At 35.6% G+C, this 18,035-nt stretch overlaps 1 protein-coding gene across 1 annotated transcript in view; it reads left to right on the forward strand.

The window, feature by feature from the left end:
• LRRC75A (leucine rich repeat containing 75A) overlaps nucleotides 1-18,035 on the forward strand; it is an 820,714-nt gene that overhangs the window by 451,217 nt on the left and 351,462 nt on the right. Inside the window, exon 3 of the mRNA XM_053706301.1 lies at nucleotides 16,749-16,861. Within this exon, the coding sequence (XP_053562276.1) occupies nucleotides 16,749-16,861 (113 nt within the window). The remainder of the gene's footprint in view (nucleotides 1-16,748; nucleotides 16,862-18,035) is intronic.

Raw genomic sequence — 18,035 nt, forward strand, 5'->3', positions numbered from 1 at the left:
CTAAATAATGAATAGAAAATGTGTGTGTGTATGTATATATATATATATATATATATATATATATATATATATATTTATTTATATATATATTTTTTTACAGTATCTATAATTTTTTTATATATTTTTTTAAGATTTTATATTTAATATTTCAATAATGTGATGTAAGATTAGTAATTGTTCATGTGCGCTAATCCCACACCACGTCAGACCCAAAGCACAAAGTGCGGTTTGCATATTTTACATTCTTATGTTTTTCACATAGATTTTTTTTATTATTATTAAAATATATATATATATATAATGTTAATGTAAAATAGGAATAGATATACAGGTATAGGAATATATAGAAATATGTATTTACAGGTATACCCCGCTCATACAGCGGGTTAGGGACCGGAGCCCCGCTGCAAAGTGAAAACCGCCTTAAAGTGAAACAAGGCAGTTTTAGCTTTCTTTTCACTTGCCAGTGTGTTTAAAAACTTAAAAACATGTTTTAACTAACTTATATTAGGTGTGCAATAGTGCTACGTTTAGTTTAACACTCGCACAGCACAGTATTCAATAAATACTGTACCTGTAAAATAGTTACAATCACTGTAGTACAATTTGCCAGAGTATAGCACTGAGACACAGATTGCACTGTAATGCTGTAAACAGAGTGAACTAAGCATAATAAAATGGTGCCAGTCACGTTTCTTGCAATCTCACGAAGATTACAGCACTGTTTTAAAATCCTTGGAGGTTGAACTTCAGCTCCACAAAGCGCTGTATTAGCGAAGCGCTGTAAAGTGAAGCGCTGTAAAGTGAGGTATACCTGTACAATAAAAATTACATTGTTCTGTATGTGAAGATCATTGGAATGTGAAGTATTCATAACTCCTGTTGGGTTAGCGTGTTAGTGATAAGTGTTTGGTTTTTACTCTGAACTTGTAATATGTGCGCTACACGACAAACGCAAAAAGCTTACTACTAGTGAAGTTTACACTTGAAGAAAATTGCTAAATAGCGTTGCCCAGAATTTGTTTACACTGAGTATTGCATTTCATTATTTAAATCTAACATTTTATTTAAAAAAATATTCAGTATAACAAAATCTAACATTTAAATGTTGATAAAACTAAATGACTACAGCAATTAACGTGAATACTATTATTATTTTTTATTTATTTATTTTTATAGAAAACTAACCTTTTGAAACAGGGAAATTTTCATAGAAAATGTTTATTTATACATAATGAAATCACTTTAGAATGTATTTTCATTATTTATTTTGATCCCTTTTCATGTATCTTAGCTCTGAAAACTGAGCAATTTCTATCTCTCAGACCTTAAAATGCACCCTGCTCGTGCTTGCTTATCAAGGCTAACTCTGCTACATATATGTCCCAATTGTCTTTAACTGGCAACTGCAAAAAAACTTACTTTATACTAACTTTATCACAATAGCTAGCCTTGTTGTCTCCAGACTAAAGCCCAGATTGTCTCCTCCAAATAAGTCAAATGGTAGGTGGAGTTTGGCTATTGAAAAATAATTGTAGTAAAAAGGATGTTAACCCCTTAATGACAACATACCCTGTACTTCCATGGTCGTTAAGGGTTTTACTAGCACAGTTTTATCGACAGCAGCAAAGTTGTGCTTGTACTGCACTTCTGGAGGCATGCAGATATAGCGCGGTCTTGCCAACATCAGCAAGACTTGCGCTATTTTCGACACATGTACTGGGGCTATGTGAAAGACGGCCGACATACAGGGTACGTCAGTGGTCGGTAAGTGGTATTTTAAAAACAGCCGGGCAATTATGTTTTGTATCTACAAGGTATTTACTGCCCATTTAAAGTGACAGTCAAGTCCAAAAAAACGTTCATGATTTAAATAGGTCATGTAAATTTAAACAACTTTCCAATTTACTTTTATCACCAATTTTGCTTTGTTCTCTTGGTATTTTTAGTTGAAAGCTAAACCTAGGAGGTTCATATGCTAATTTCTTAGACCTTAAAGGCCGCCTCTAATCTAAATGCATTTTGACAGTATTTCACCACTAGAGGGCGTTAGTTTATGTGTTTCATATAGATATTATTGAGCTCATGCACGTGAATTTACAGAGGAGTGAGCACTGATAGGCTAAAATTCAAGTCTGTCAAAAGTACTGAAATAAGGGGCAGTCTGCAGAGGCTTAATTAGATACAAGGCAATTACAGAGGTAAAAAGTATATTAATATAACAGTGTTGGTTATGCAAAACTGGGGATTGGATAATTAAGGGATTATCTATCTTTTAAAACAACAAAAATTCTGGTGTTGATTGTCCCTTTAAATATTGCTTAAAACAACATTGTCAAAATGCTAAGCAAGGACTTCAAATTAATTCAGAATAAATGTAAATATTATTTAATATTATTTGTTGTCTTAATCAAATGTGCTTTAACATTCACCCAACTCTGTATTACATGGTTTTCAGAAACTGGAAGTTTCACTCTTTAAACTTTTTTTTTGTAAATACATTTTCTTGACCAACCACCTGGATGCAAATGTTAAGCGTTTAAATTGTTATGATAACATATCTAATTCCAGAACAAAATTATGCTTTGTACTTGACAATGGTTATCTAAGTTTCAACCAAATTGTGAGATGCAAATTGTTTCCGATGAAGATTTGACTGACTCAAAATACTGTAACGTATTTGCCCATGTCTTAAAGGGACAGTAAAGTCAAAACTAAACTTTCACGATTCAGATAGAGCATACTTTTCAACAAAGGATGCCAAGAGAATGAAGAAAATTAGATAATAGAAGTAAATGGGTAAGTTGCTTAAAATGATATGTACTATCTGAATCATTCTGATTTGTGAGGGGTTGTATGTCCCTTTAAAGATTTTAAAATAAAAACTTCTGCAACTTCTTTCAACTGCACACAACAGTAAGTGGTGGCCTTTAATTAAATACGTATCATATTGTTCTTCATGTGTCTCTTCTTTTTAGAGAGAAATTCAGGGAACACCCCTTATTGAGCTACATAGCTTTCAATGTAAAGTAATCCATTATGATTTTTGAGTTCCCGTAGAGAATGCAAATATCTCAGTTGCAAATTGTAGAGCAAACCGGCTTTATTTTGTCTATTCCAAAATTGTATTTAGCAGACATGTAAACAACAATCTTTCACAAAAAGTTCATGATCATAAATATATTTTGACATTTATGTCTAAAGATATTTGAAGCCAGTAATAGAACAGCTGCTCAAAGAGTAACACCTAAGAATTTCTGGTTTTCATTAAACATTTTGAACAACTTCCTACAATGGAGATCAATATACATGCAAAACTAATAGACCAGCTGACTTCCTGATTATTCACATAAAATATTAGTGCTAAACAGTGATATTGAAAATGGGTTCCTATCTAATAAAGAATCCAGGAATGCCAGTGACATCACCACACCAAGCCCCAGAAATCCAGAAGTGCCAAGTCTGCTACAGGGTACTTAAGATTGGTGGATTGGGGGCGTAAGTATTCAAACCCTCAAATTCACCTCCCTTAAGCTCAAGGAACCCATCAATTTAAAGTCAATTTGTGCGCTTTCTAATAGTGTGTGACTTGGGGTTATAAAGTTAAAGCACCAATGTATAAAAATGTAATTTAAAAAGTCACATTTTGTAAGTAGGTCTCTTTGTGCCTGTAACAGCTCATCAAAAAGGCTTAGAGACCCACAAGCCCACTCTTTTTAAAGCCCAGAAGTTCCTCTTTAAAATAAACCTCCTATGTAGCTTTTAATAGCCAGGTGACCACTGTATTAATAGTCATCACCGGGTGTGAATAAATGTGCATCTATTTGACTAGAGGCTCATGGGAGCTGGAACCACTCTGTGGAGATCAAAGATATATGATGATAACCCCTTCTTCTTTTAACTTACCCCTTCTTCTTTTTCTTGTTGTTTTTAAAAGTTTATGATTAAATTGTGCATTATTTACACTTTTTGTTGTAAATTTATCACAAGTTGTGACAGACAGATATATAGACATACATATATATAGGCAGACAGATATATAGGCAGGCAGATATATATATAGTCAGATATATAGGCAGGCAGATATATATATAGACAGATATATAGCTAGACAGATATATATATATATATATATATATATATATATATAGACAGATATATAGACAGACAGATATATAGGCAGACATATATATATATATATATATATATTTATATATATATATATATATATATTTATATATATATATATATATATATATATACAGATATATATATATATATATATATATATATATAGACAGATATATATATATAGGCAGACATATATATATATATATATATATATACAGATATATATATATATATATATATATATACAGACAGATATATAGACAGACAGATATATAGACAGACAGATATTTAGGCAACTGGATATATATATATAGACAGATATATAGGCAGGCATATATATATATATATATATATATATAGACATATATATATATATATATATATATACAGCTTTATAGGCAGACAGATATATATATAGACAGACAGATATTTAGGCAACTGGATATATATATATAGACATATATATATATATATATATATATATATATATATAGACATATATATATATATATATATACAGCTATATAGGCAGACAGATATATATATATATGCGATAAAGTGTGACCGCACCACCCTTTCTAGTTAGTATGCTCAGGCACGGGATAAAGTCCGGTCACAGACTATATAATAATAATAAAACATCAAAAAATCCCAGCCACTGAGTCTTAGAATCAAGAAGTTTTTATTCTTCAACAAAGGATATGATCAAATTGATCTTTCACAAAATGTAATCATAAGGTACCATCAGGTGTAAGTTCACTCAGATCCACACATACCCCATCCACCAAACACATCCGTATCCAACCCTTACCAGACAAGAAAACAACAAACGTCAAAATAAACAAACGTCAAAATAAACATCAGAAGAATAAATAAAAAAAAGTGTATTATCACTCCCAGGGCGTCCCCAGGGAGTGAATTTTGACACCACCCACTCAGGACCTAATAGGATTAAGAACCATGAAGAGTGTCCACTGGATCCGTAACTCTGTAATATTATATGGACAAAAAGTGTCTCGTACTGTTGTGGAAACTCCTCAAACAAGAATGTCTCGTATGTTATAAAACTTCCAACTGTAACAATGTGTATCTGTTTGAAACCATCAGCAATTATCTTCTTGCTACTATGTGAAGGTGGTTACAGGAAACATAACTTGTTACAGTATTTGTAATCCATCACAGTAAATGTTGGTGACGACTATCGTGACAAATCTTGTAATTATAAGAGTATTTTGGTTCAAATGTCCCTTAAACCTGGCGTGCTACTGGCCATAGACTGTGTTGCGGGGAGCTGCAAACGTACTGTCGGCCCAAACACACACCCTCTTCGCACTTCACTCACGGTAACGTGCACTATATCTTCCTTGTAATGAGCCTTTCGCATTTCTTAAGTGTTGAATGGCTTTCTCAAGACTGTGTCCCTCTCTAGGAGATAAATAATTGAAGAGAGGTAGACAAAGGTTTAAATATTTGCGATTCCGGGACATTACGATCTAATAATGTATATGGTTTTGTCCCACGGCGTGGTAGTCCTGCGATAATTAAATATGATATATGATATCCAGTCCCCTTTGTATAGAACTCACTATCTATCCTGGATATATGTGAAAGTAGAATTGTTTGCATAAGGGTAGTTCCTTCTGTATGACTTTGTTGCTATATAAAATATGACTGTGAGAACCAACATTGAATAGGGTTAGAAATAGTTCTTCTTGAGAGCCTTGGAACATGTTTTATCTGAGTCGACTGCATATAGTCTTTAGAATTTAACATGTAAATAGGGTATCCCGTAAAGGGACCGCTGACATGGAATAATCCCATCTTATATGAAAAGAGTAATGTGAGGGAGCGTACTGTTTAAGTTACGATTGTTGAGAACAGGTACAAAATAGAATTTGGAAACAGTCGAGAATGCCTATATATTGATAACTCCCTAAATGCGTAGCGTACAGCTTTCATGCTTTTTTGCTATTTTGCTTTTTCATTTTGAAGATGCTGTGCATTGGCGTATTATTTTTATTTCGATATTTTGGAGATTGCTCAGCGCTTGCTCGGAAGTGTACACTAGCCATTCGTGAGTCTTAGATTCATTCGTTTTTTCAACCAAGCCATATTTCCACAAATACGTATGTAGAATGTGACGTTAGAGTGGGGGTGTGTATGCCATTAACCAATAAGATTACATTTGATTCTATTTCAATCACACCTCCACCCCATTACCTGTAAATTCCTTGAGAAAGGGGCGGAGTCCCGAAACGCGCGTCGGAACGAGGAGACGCCACCACAGACACCTGGATATCGTGCTATCTGAGCCACAGCAATTGCGAGGTGAGACCAGATTCTTACACTGGGGGGGCCCACAGAACCACACTGAAGACAGAGAGTCTCACGGCACTACTGATATATGCACACATATGCTGAAGGAGGTAACACGGCTGTTTAAGCATCTGCTTTATTTACAACACATTGAAGGCCATGAACTGCCATGAGGGTATGAGATACTCGCAGTTTGGGTAAAAAGGAAAATGTGGAATGTATTGTATCCTCTGCAATAAAGGCATTACAAGGAAGATATAGTGCACGTTACCGTGAGTGAAGTGCGAAGAGGGTGTGTGTTTGGGCCGACAGTACGTTTGCAGCTCCCCGCAACACAGTCTATGGCCAGTAGCACGCCAGGTTTAAGGGACATTTGAACCAAAATACTCTTATAATTACAAGATTTGTCACGATAGTCGTCACCAACATTTACTGTGATGGATTACAAATACTGTAACAAGTTATGTTTCCTGTAACCACCTTCACATAGTAGCAAGAAGATAATTGCTGATGGTTTCAAACAGATACACATTGTTACAGTTGGAAGTTTTATAACATACGAGACATTCTTGTTTGAGGAGTTTCCACAACAGTACGAGACACTTTTTGTCCATATAATATTACAGAGTTACGGATCCAGTGGACACTCTTCATGGTTCTTAATCCTATTAGGTCCTGAGTGGGTGGTGTCAAAATTCACTCCCTGGGGACGCCCTGGGAGTGATAATACACTTTTTTTTATTTATTCTTCTGATGTTTATTTTGACGTTTGTTTATTTTGACGTTTGTTGTTTTCTTGTCTGGTAAGGGTTGGATACGGATGTGTTTGGTGGATGGGGTATGTGTGGATCTGAGTGAACTTACACCTGATGGTACCTTATGATTACATTTTGTGAAAGATCAATTTGATCATATCCTTTGTTGAAGAATAAAAACTTCTTGATTCTAAGACTCAGTGGCTGGGATTTTTTGATGTTTTATTAGATATATATATATATATATATATATATATATATATATATATATATAGACAGATATATAGACAAACAGATATATAGACAGACAGATATATAGGCAGACAGATATATATATATATTTATATATATATATATATATATATATAGACAGACAGATATATAGACAGACAGATATATAGGCATATATATATATATATATATATATATATATACATACAGATAGATAGATAGATAGATAGATAGATATATTTAAAAAAATATGGTTATAGTTCTGAATCTGTTGGATATGCTAAAACAAATATACATCTTCTCACTGAAAAATTACATTTAGTAAACAACTTTCCAATGTACTTCTATTCATCAAAAAAAATATTTGTTCTCTTGGTATCGTTTGTTGAAGGCGCAGCCATGCACTACTGGGAGCTAGCTGAACACATTAGCTAAGCCAATGAAAACAGTCATATACATGCAGCCACCAATCAGCAGCTAGCTCCTAATAATGCATTGCTGCTCCTGAGCCTAGCTATGTATGATTTTCAAAACAGGATACAAAGAGAAGGAATCAAATTAGATAAGATAAGTCAATTGAAACATTATTTAAAATTGTATGCTCTATTTGAATCCTGAATTTCATGTCTCTTTAAATGTGTGTAGCAAACCAAAGCAGCTCAGCACAGGGGTGGACATACTCAGCAGTTAAGGGGTCAAACATATATTTGGTATGTCTGTAGTGAACTCAAGTGCCTCATCAGCTTGTGTTTAATGGCACTAAAAATGTCATTCCAGTTTTCTGTATGTCCTTCCTTTCTCGATAGTTTCTAATCACACTTTTTTTTCTTTTTTTTTTTCTAAACTTAGTAATTATCCTCACCCTATAATCCAATATGAAAGTTTAAAGAGACAGTTTAATGAGTTAGATAGATAAAAAAAAATCTTCTATTGCCATATTCATCTCTTAGTATCCTTAGGAGCGTGCACGTGAATTGAGCACTGTGTGTGTGTATAAGCTTGTCATCTTATAAATGTATAGTTAGTCCAATAACAAAGTATCATTGCTCAATGCAATACTCTTGTTATTTTGAGATATATGTACATATATATATTTATATATATATATATATATATATATATATATATATATTCAGTATATATACAGTATACACCTCTGATGAAGCGCATGTGCGCATGCGTGAAACGCGTCAGATGTATTCTAGGTTACACACCTTACTATGAGCAACATTGCTGAATAAACTTCTTTGCACATGTTCCATGAGTCCGGAGTTCCTGTTTCTTCCTCCTTTGGATGTTTGGAGTCTTATATATATATATATATATATATATATATATATATATATATGTATATATATATATATATATATATATATATATATATACTTAATGGAATTCAAGCAATATTTTATTACGGGGGACTTAAATTAATGACTTAAAGGGACACTAAACCCAAATTTTTTCTTTCGTGATTCAGATGGATCATGCAATTTTAAGCAACATTCTAATTTACTCCTATTATCAAATTAGCTTCCTTCTCTTGGTATCTTTATTTGAAATGCAAGAATGTAAGTTTAGATGCTGGACCATTTTTAATGAATAACCTGGGTTATTCTTGCTGATTGGTGGATAAATTCTTCCACCAATAAAAAGTGCTGTCCAGAGTCCTGAAACAAAAAAGAAGCTTAGATGCCTTCTTTTTCAAGTAAAGCTAGCAAGTGAACGAAGAAAAATTGATACTAGGAGTAAATTAGAAAGTTGTTAACAATTGCATGCTCTATCTGAATCACAAAAGAAAAAAATTGGGTTCAGTGTCCCTTTAAGTATGTAATTTGCTTTTTTTTAATCTGGCTGTGCCAGTATAATATCCTTTTTTTTTTTTTAGCTAACGGTTTGAACTGTTCTCCAATCAGCGGTTTAGCTAAAAATAAAAAAAAAGCGCTATACGGCTAGAACGTCGATTAGAAAAGAATTCAAAACATTAGCTCAGAAAAAATATGAGTTTTGAAGTAGGCGGCCAGAGTGCGGGGTATTAGAATGGCACAGCTAGATTAAAAAGTAAGTTACAGCGCATCCTCATTAGAAATGATCAATTAAAGTCCCTGTAAAACATTGCTTAGATTAGGACCTGATTTTATAACATGTAAAGTTTAGCGCCAGGTGCTCTTTAGGAACTCTGTAGTGTACTAACACGTACTGCCTGTTATAAATGCTCTTTTGCGCAGAGCCCTCCTCATGTATTAAATTAGTTTTCTTAGTCAGTTTTATGTATCCGTATTTCTTTTTTACAAGTGTCAGTACTATGGAATTCAATTACACTTTACAAATAAATGATGACAATATTCCTATATATTCACATTATTTAATGCAAAAGCTGAGCAGTTATGTACCAGCTGTTACATTGTGTTTCAACTAAAAGTCAAGGTAAGGTTTATAGACACACTAAAGGTTACTTAGTTTTCTACTGATAACACTTCACTGTATTCATGATAATCACAATGGAAGATAAATGTAATTCAATAAAAGGATAATCAGAACAAACATTGGATGATAGCAATAAAGCTAGTTAGACTTTTTCACTTTAAATATTGATTATTTTATACTATAGAAAGTAGGATGGATATGTTATGAGTGGGGCTTAAGGGGCCGATTTGTCATTGGTCTGTCCAACATGATACGCTCAGCGGATCATGTCCGACAGACATTGATGAATGCTGACAGCATACGCTGTCTGCATTTATCATTGCACAAGCAGTTCTTGTGAACTGCTTGTGCAATGACGCCCCCTGCAGATTCGTGGCCAATCGGCCACTAGCAGGGGGTATAAAATCAGCCCGATCGTATAGGATCAGAGGATCAGGCCGATCGATATCTGCAGCCTCAGAGCTGGCATTCGGAGCTTGATAATTTGGCCCAAAGTAATTAACATCAAAATCCAAAAAGAAAATGCTCTGTATACTTTATTATAGCACTTTTGAAGTCCTATAACTGTGTGTCTAACCCCTGCAAATGGTTAAATACATAATTAAAGGACCACTCAACTAAAGTAAAACACAAATATGAAAAAAAATGTTCTGTGATATAAACTATATTATATAGAGTATATCAGCATGAAAATCACATTGAAATTATGTTTTACAATAAAATATTTCTTCTTTTTAAGTTCCCTCTTACATCTTTTCATGGCCGTAGCCCAACCACCCACTACCAAAAGTGGTTTCCCCCACTGTGATTGAAGTATTTCTTTGTCCAATCATGATACAGCAATTGTACTGTGTAATTCAGGGATTTACCCGCCTGCTTGGTCGCACATTCCCTGCCAGCTTGCTTTAAATTGAAACAGCCTAGCTGTTTAGTCTGTGAAGCTTGTTTTAAAGGGACATTAAACACTTTGAGATGGTAGTATAAAGTGATAAATTGTATATATATATATACAGTATATAAAAAAAAATTGCTATATACTTTCATTATTTTTTTGTCCCCAGTTCCTGTAATTCCATGCTGACATCATGGGCCCGATCCGATATGCAGCGTCGCCCGCAGAAACCGGCGACGCTAAATATTGCTTGGGTTTGGTATCACATATACGGCGTAACATAGAAGTTATGCTTGAATATTTAACCCTTCGGCCGTAGTTTTTTGGCCCATAATGATATACCAAAACCGCGCAGTTTGGTATCCAATATACAGCGTAAGGACTTACGTGGCGAAAATGGAGAAATCTTACTCCATTTTCACCTTGCCACAAATTGCAGGCATAGTAAGCCTTACGCTGAGTATTGGAGCCCCGTAACTCCCTAAACTGCCTGCAAAATAAAACCTAACACCTAACGCATGCGCAATGTCTATCTACCTGTCAACCGCAATCCCCCGCCGCATTCCCTAATAAAGTGTTTAACCCCTAAACCGCCGCTCCTGGACCCCACCGCCACCTACATTATATATATTACCCCCTAATTTGATCCCCCTACACCGCCGCCAGCTATATTAAATCTATTACCTCCTAATCTGAGCCCCCTACACCGCCGCCACCTATATTATATGTATTACCCCCTAATATGATCCCCCTACACCGCCGCCACCTATATTAAATTTAATAACCCCTAATCTAATCCCCCTACACCGCCGCCACCTATTTTAAATAGATTAACCCCTAATATGATCACCCTACACCGCCGCCACCTATTTTAAATATATTAACCCCTAATCTAATCCCCCTACACCGCCGCCACCTGTTTTAAATATATTAACCCCTAATCTAATCCCCCTACACCGCCGCCACCTATTTTAAATATATTAACCCCTAATCTAATCCCCCTACACCGCTGCCACCTATTTTAAATATATTAACCCCTAATCTAATCCCCCTACACCGCCGCCACCTATTTTAAATATATTAACCCCTAATCTAATCCCCCTACACCGTCGCCACCTATTTTAAATAGATTAACCCCTAAACCTAAGTCTAACCCTAACCCTAACACCCCCTAACTTAATTATTATTGAAATAAATCTAAATAATATTATAATATATTTAAAACGAAATACTTACCTATAAAATAAACCCTAAGATAGCTACAATATAATTAATAATTACATTGTAGCTATTTTAGGGTTTATATTTATTTTACAGGTAACTTTGTATTTATTTTAACTAGGTACAATAGCTATTAAATAGTTAATAACTATTTAATAGCTAGCTAGTTAAAATAATTACAAAATTACCTGTAAAATAAATCCTTACCTAAGTTACAAATACACCTACACTATCAATAAATTAATTAAATAAACTACAAATATCTAAACTAAAATACAATTAAATACACTAAACTATATTACAAAAACAAACAAACACTAAATTACAAAAAATAAAAAAAGATTACAAGAATTTTAAGCTAATTACACCTAATCTAAGCCCCCTAATAAAATAAAAAAGCCGCCCAAAATAATAAAATTTCCATACCCTAAACTAAATTAAAAAAGTAATCAGCTCTATTACCAGCCCTTAAAAGGGCCTTTTGCAGGGCATTGCCCCAAAGTAATCAGCTCTTTTACCTGTAAAAAAAAGAACAACCCCACCCCCCCATTACAACCCACCACCCACACACCCCTACTCTAAAACCCACACGATCCCCCCTTAAAAAAACCTAAGTCTAACCCCCAAGTGGTCCTTACCTGTCCTGAAGACCGGCGGAGAAGGTCCTGTTCCAGGCGGTGAAGTCTTCTTCCAAGCGGTGACATCTTCTTCTTCCAGGAACCAGCCGACGCAGAGCGGAGGAGTTGAAGACCGATGACCGCAGAGCTGAAGACCGTCCACTCTGGAACTGAAGACCGGCGATGCTGGAACTGAAGATCGGCGACGCTGGAACTGAAGACCGGAGCCATGGAGCATGGAGGATCCTCTTCATACGATCTCCGCCGTACACTGAATAGGAATTCAAGGTACGCAATTAAAAATGGCGTCCCTTGAATTCCTATTGGCTGATTTGAGCCTTCAAATTCAAATCAGCCAATCGGAAGAGATCTACTTTAATTCTATTGGCTGATTTGAATAGCCAATAGAATAATAGCTACTGTAATTCTATTGGCTATTCTAATCAGCCAATATAATTACAGTAGCTCTTATTCTATTGGCTATTCAAATCAGCCAATAGAATTAAAGTAGCTCTCATCCGATTGGCTGGTTTGAATTTGAAGGCTCAAATCAGCCAATAGGAATTCAAGGGACGCCATTTTTAATCGTGTACCTTGAATTCCTATTCAGTGTACGGCGGAGATCGTATGAAGAGGATCCTCCACGCTCCATGGCTCCGGTCTTCAGTTCCAGCATCGCCGGTCTTCAGTTCCAGAGTGCACAGTCTTCAGCTCTGCGGTCATTATAACTGTCTCCAACTGGCCTCAGCAGAGAAAGAAAGTTACAACATGGCAGCACCCATTGGTTTATAGACACTCAAACTGTATACCTATGTTGTCAATATTTAAACAACTGTTTAACTTTAAAAAATCCATCTACATGTTATTCTCAGACTAATCTTTTCTTTGAATGCTTCATTTTATCTATCATTTATTCGCCCGTTTACAGGTGCGCGATAATTAGCAAGCCATTACAAGTTCAAGCTTGTGGTAGCTTGTGGTAGCGCTCAGATCTCTGGTTAATTTTCTAAATGTGCCCCAATTGCCCCAATATTTAAGTGTAGATTAGTAATAAATAATAAATAGCATTTTTATTTTTTTTAAATGAAAAAGAAAAAAACAGAACTGAAAAGTGCCTTTATATTGCGGTCTATGGGAATTGTATGTTGTCTAAAAATATATATGTGTATGCTCATATAGATATACATTTATATTTCTTGTCCATTGCTGTGCCACTTACCCCCTTTGCTGCAGTGAGACACGGCATCAGAACAAGGCTCCTATTGTATGGAATAAGATTGCTGTCTACATTGCAAGCATGCGTGATTCTTTATCATTATACATAAATTATCACATACGAATACAAATCTAAATTCAATTTTTTTTGGGGGGGGGAAATACAATTTTTTATTTAAAATACATTTCATGTCCCTTTAATGTATCCTAGACAAAAACATAAATCTTTTTTTTTTGGGGGGGGGGGGGGGTCGGGGAATAACAAAAGAGCTGTACAGGTGATACCTTTAAAGGGATAGTAAAGTCCAAATTAAATTTTCATGATTCAGATAGGGCATGTTTTTTTAAACAACTTTCTATTTTTTTTATTTTTTTTTCTAATTTATTTTATCTTCAAATTTGATTTGTTCTCTTGGTATCCTTTGTTAAAAGCTAAACCTAGGTAGGCTCATATGCTAATTTCTAAGCCCTTGAAGGCCACCTCTCATCTGAATGCATTTGACAGCTTTTCACAGCTAGAGGGTGGTAGTTCATGTGTTTCATATAAATAACATTGTGCTCATGCACGTCAAGTTATTTAAGAGTCAGTACTAATTGCCTGAAATGCAAATCTGTCAAAAGCACTGATATAAGGAGGCAGTCTGCAGAGGCTTAGATACAAGGTAATTACAGAGGTAAAAAGTATATTTCTATAACAGTGTTGGTTATGCAAAACTGGTGAATGGTAAAAAAAAGGGATTATCTATCTTTTTAAACAATAACATTTTTGGTGTTTACTATCCCTTTAATAGATGTATATTGGTTTTGTTATTCATTTTGCAAACGGATTCCTTCTAAAATACGGCATTGCTACTTTTCTTTCCTGAAAGTTAAGTCTGTTACTTTCTTTACTCCAAAATATAATGGCATCCTGGCATTTCAGGCTCGTCTGAAACAATAGTTAAAGGGACACTGAACCCAAAATTTTTCTTTCGTGATTCAGATAGAGCATGGAATTTCAAGCAACTTTCTAATTTACTCCAAATTTTCTTCATTCTCTTCCTATCTTTATTTGAAATGCAAGAATGTAAGTTTAAATGCCGGACCATTTTTGGTGAACAACCTTTTGGTTGTCCTCGCTGATTGGTGGGTAAATTCATCCACCAATAAAAAAGTGCTGTCCAGAGATCTGAACCAAAAAAAAGCTTAAATGCCTTCTTTTTCAAATAAAGATAGCAAGAGAACGAAGAAAAATTGATAATAGGAGGAAATTAGAAAGTTGCTCAAAACTGCATGTTCTACCTGAATTATGAAAGTAAACATTTGGGTTCAGTGTCCCTTTAAGTAGCAGCGCTCTTAAGACCTAAAAAGTGGTGGATTAAAATCACCCTGATTCAATCAGATCCGGATGATTATCAGTCCTTGCTAATTGGCCACCAGCGAGCTGGTGGCGGCATTGCACAAGCGTATGCTGTCCGCTGACAGTGAGGTACCGCGAATCATGTCCGCCCAGCATATGATAAAAAGAGCTCAATGCCTATTCATTAATAAATTATCATTTGATATATTGGACATAAATTTCACCATTCCCATTAAAAAAAACATATATACATTAATAAGAAAGACTGCATACAAATGCAAAGTAACACGTCTATATCTAGAGAGAGAACTAAATAGTGTTTCTGATCATCTGTGTCTGACACTAAAAGGAGCACAAAAAAAGTTCTATTATGCAAATGAAAAGGCTACATCTAAAGTTGAGACTTTATTTAATGATTTTTCTGGAAAAAGTTATGTAAAAACTGTTTAAATGTATCTTAAAGGGACATAAAACCCAACATTGTTCTTTTATGATTCAGACAGGGCATGCAATTTTAAACAACTTTCTAATTGACTTACTGTATATCATCAAATATTCTTTGTTATCTCTGTATCTTTTGTTAAAAAGCAGGGATATAAGGTCAGGAGTGTGCACGTATCTGAAGCACTATATGTATATGCAGTTTTGTAAGAATGTTATACATTTGCAAGAGCACTAGGTGGCAGCATTATTTCCTGTCATATAGTGCTCCAGACACCTATCTAGGTATCTGCTCAACAAAGTATACCATGGAAACAAAGCAAGTTTCATAACAGAAGTAAATTGAAAATGTTTCAAAATGATTTGCTCACAAAAGAAATGTTTGGGGTTTCATGTCCCTCTATGTCTAATACTGCAGTATGAGATGTGTACTGATAAGGACAACTGCCACAGCTCTGCTACTATAGAGGGACACTTATTTACAAGCCTTAGAAAATAAGTCATGCGCATTTTCGAAATACATAATGCTGTAGTACGTTTTGATAAGGGGCCGAATTATCAAGGGCCGAATGGCCCTGAATACCCGTTTCCGCATTAGCCTTCAGGCTCGCCGGAAACAGGAGTTAAGAAACAGTGGTCTTAAGACCGCTGCTCCTTAACTCGTCCGCCGCCTCTGAGGCTGCCGACATCAATCCACCCGATCGTATACGATCGGGTTGATTGACACCCCCTGCTAGCGGACGATTGGCCGCGAATCTGCAGGGGGCAGCATTGCACAAGCTGTTCACTAGAACTGTTTGAGCAATGTTAAAGCATACAGCGATGTCTGGCGGACATGATACGCTACAGTGTATCATGTCTGCCATACATTGACAAATCGGCCCCATGGCCTCTTTTAGATGAAACAAAGTAAATAATCAGTAAAATGTCCATTTATAGGGACAGCAAAAATCCTGAGATTTTGTTATTGTAAAACTATTGCAACAAACATGTTTTTTAAATATTTAGACTTTTCTGATGTGTTATTCTACAGCAAGACAGCAAAACTTTATTGTAATCACACAAGGTTTAGTGTCTTTTAAACATGATAGGAATCTTCTGGAAATTTGTCATATGTGCACGTAATCTGATCAGCATCCCTCAACCTGTTTCTCTTTCTTGCGCAGGAAGGAGATTCGCTAGGGGCAATAGAGAAAGTGTGCAGGCAGCTGACGTATCACCTCAGCCCTCACTCACAGTGGAGACGGCAGGGTATCATGAAGCGCAAACCGCAGGCTTGGTGAGTCATGCTTTATCAGTAGGGCTGCTCCTTATGGCTCATGGGAAGTAATGGAATTAAATTAGCGTCCCGTTCCTTTCTCACCTGTGGTCCCATGTGCTCACAAGATCTTTGTTTGAAGCCTCAGGCTTTTTAATGACCCATTTATTTTAAGTAACCTATTTCAGTAGTGTTTCCTTATTTTCTGTTCATTTTTGATCTCTTATAAGGTATCTGATATTTGGTCATTTACGGTCCATCATTTTCTCTATAATAATAATATGTTTTGCATAATTTTCTAATGTTACATTTCTGTAAACATATTAAATTATATATTTTTTTAAATTAACTGTTAAAGGGATAGAAAGGCAAAATTGATATGTGCATGTGTACGTCTTAATTTTAAATAGAAGGATTTATAATTCCATTAAAAAAAAATACTTCTAGTAACAGCTATTACTGTTTTTTCAATGGCATATGCACATTTGCTGCAGCAGCATCCCAGCTCAGAGAGGTGGCAGTGGTGTGTATTGTGTCAGTAAAGACTTTATTTGTATCATAAAAGCCACTGCTGAACCTGTGAGAAATTGTTGTGTTTGAATCCCTTTCCTGCCTATACTTCACAACTCTACCTAGCCTGCCTATACCACACAACTGTCCCTAGCCTGCCTATACCTCACAACTCTACCTAGCCTTCCTATACCTCACACCTTTACCTAACCTGCCTATACATCACAACTGTCCCTAGCCTGCCTATACCTCACAACTCTACCTAGCCTGCCTATACCGCACAACTCTACCTAACCTGCCTATACATCACAACTGTCCCTAGACTGCCTATACCTCACAACTGTCCCTAGCCTGCCTATACCTCACAACTGACCCCAGCCTGCCTATACCTCACAACTGTCCCTAGACTGCCTATACTTCACAACTGTACCTAGCCTGCCTATACCTCACAACTGTCACTAGCCTGCCTATACATCACAACTGTCCCTAGCCTGCCTATACCTCACAACTGTCCCTAGCCTGCCTATACATCACAACTGACCCTAGCCTGCCTATACATCACAACTGTCCCTAGCCTGCCTATACATCACAACTGACCCTAGCCTGCATATACCTCACAACTTTACCTAACCTGCCTATTCATCACAACTGTCCCTAGCCTGTCTATACATCACAACTGTCCCTA

This window comes from Bombina bombina, chromosome 3 (assembly GCF_027579735.1).
Source record: "Bombina bombina isolate aBomBom1 chromosome 3, aBomBom1.pri, whole genome shotgun sequence".
In the NCBI taxonomy this organism is placed as follows: Eukaryota; Metazoa; Chordata; class Amphibia; order Anura; family Bombinatoridae; genus Bombina; species Bombina bombina.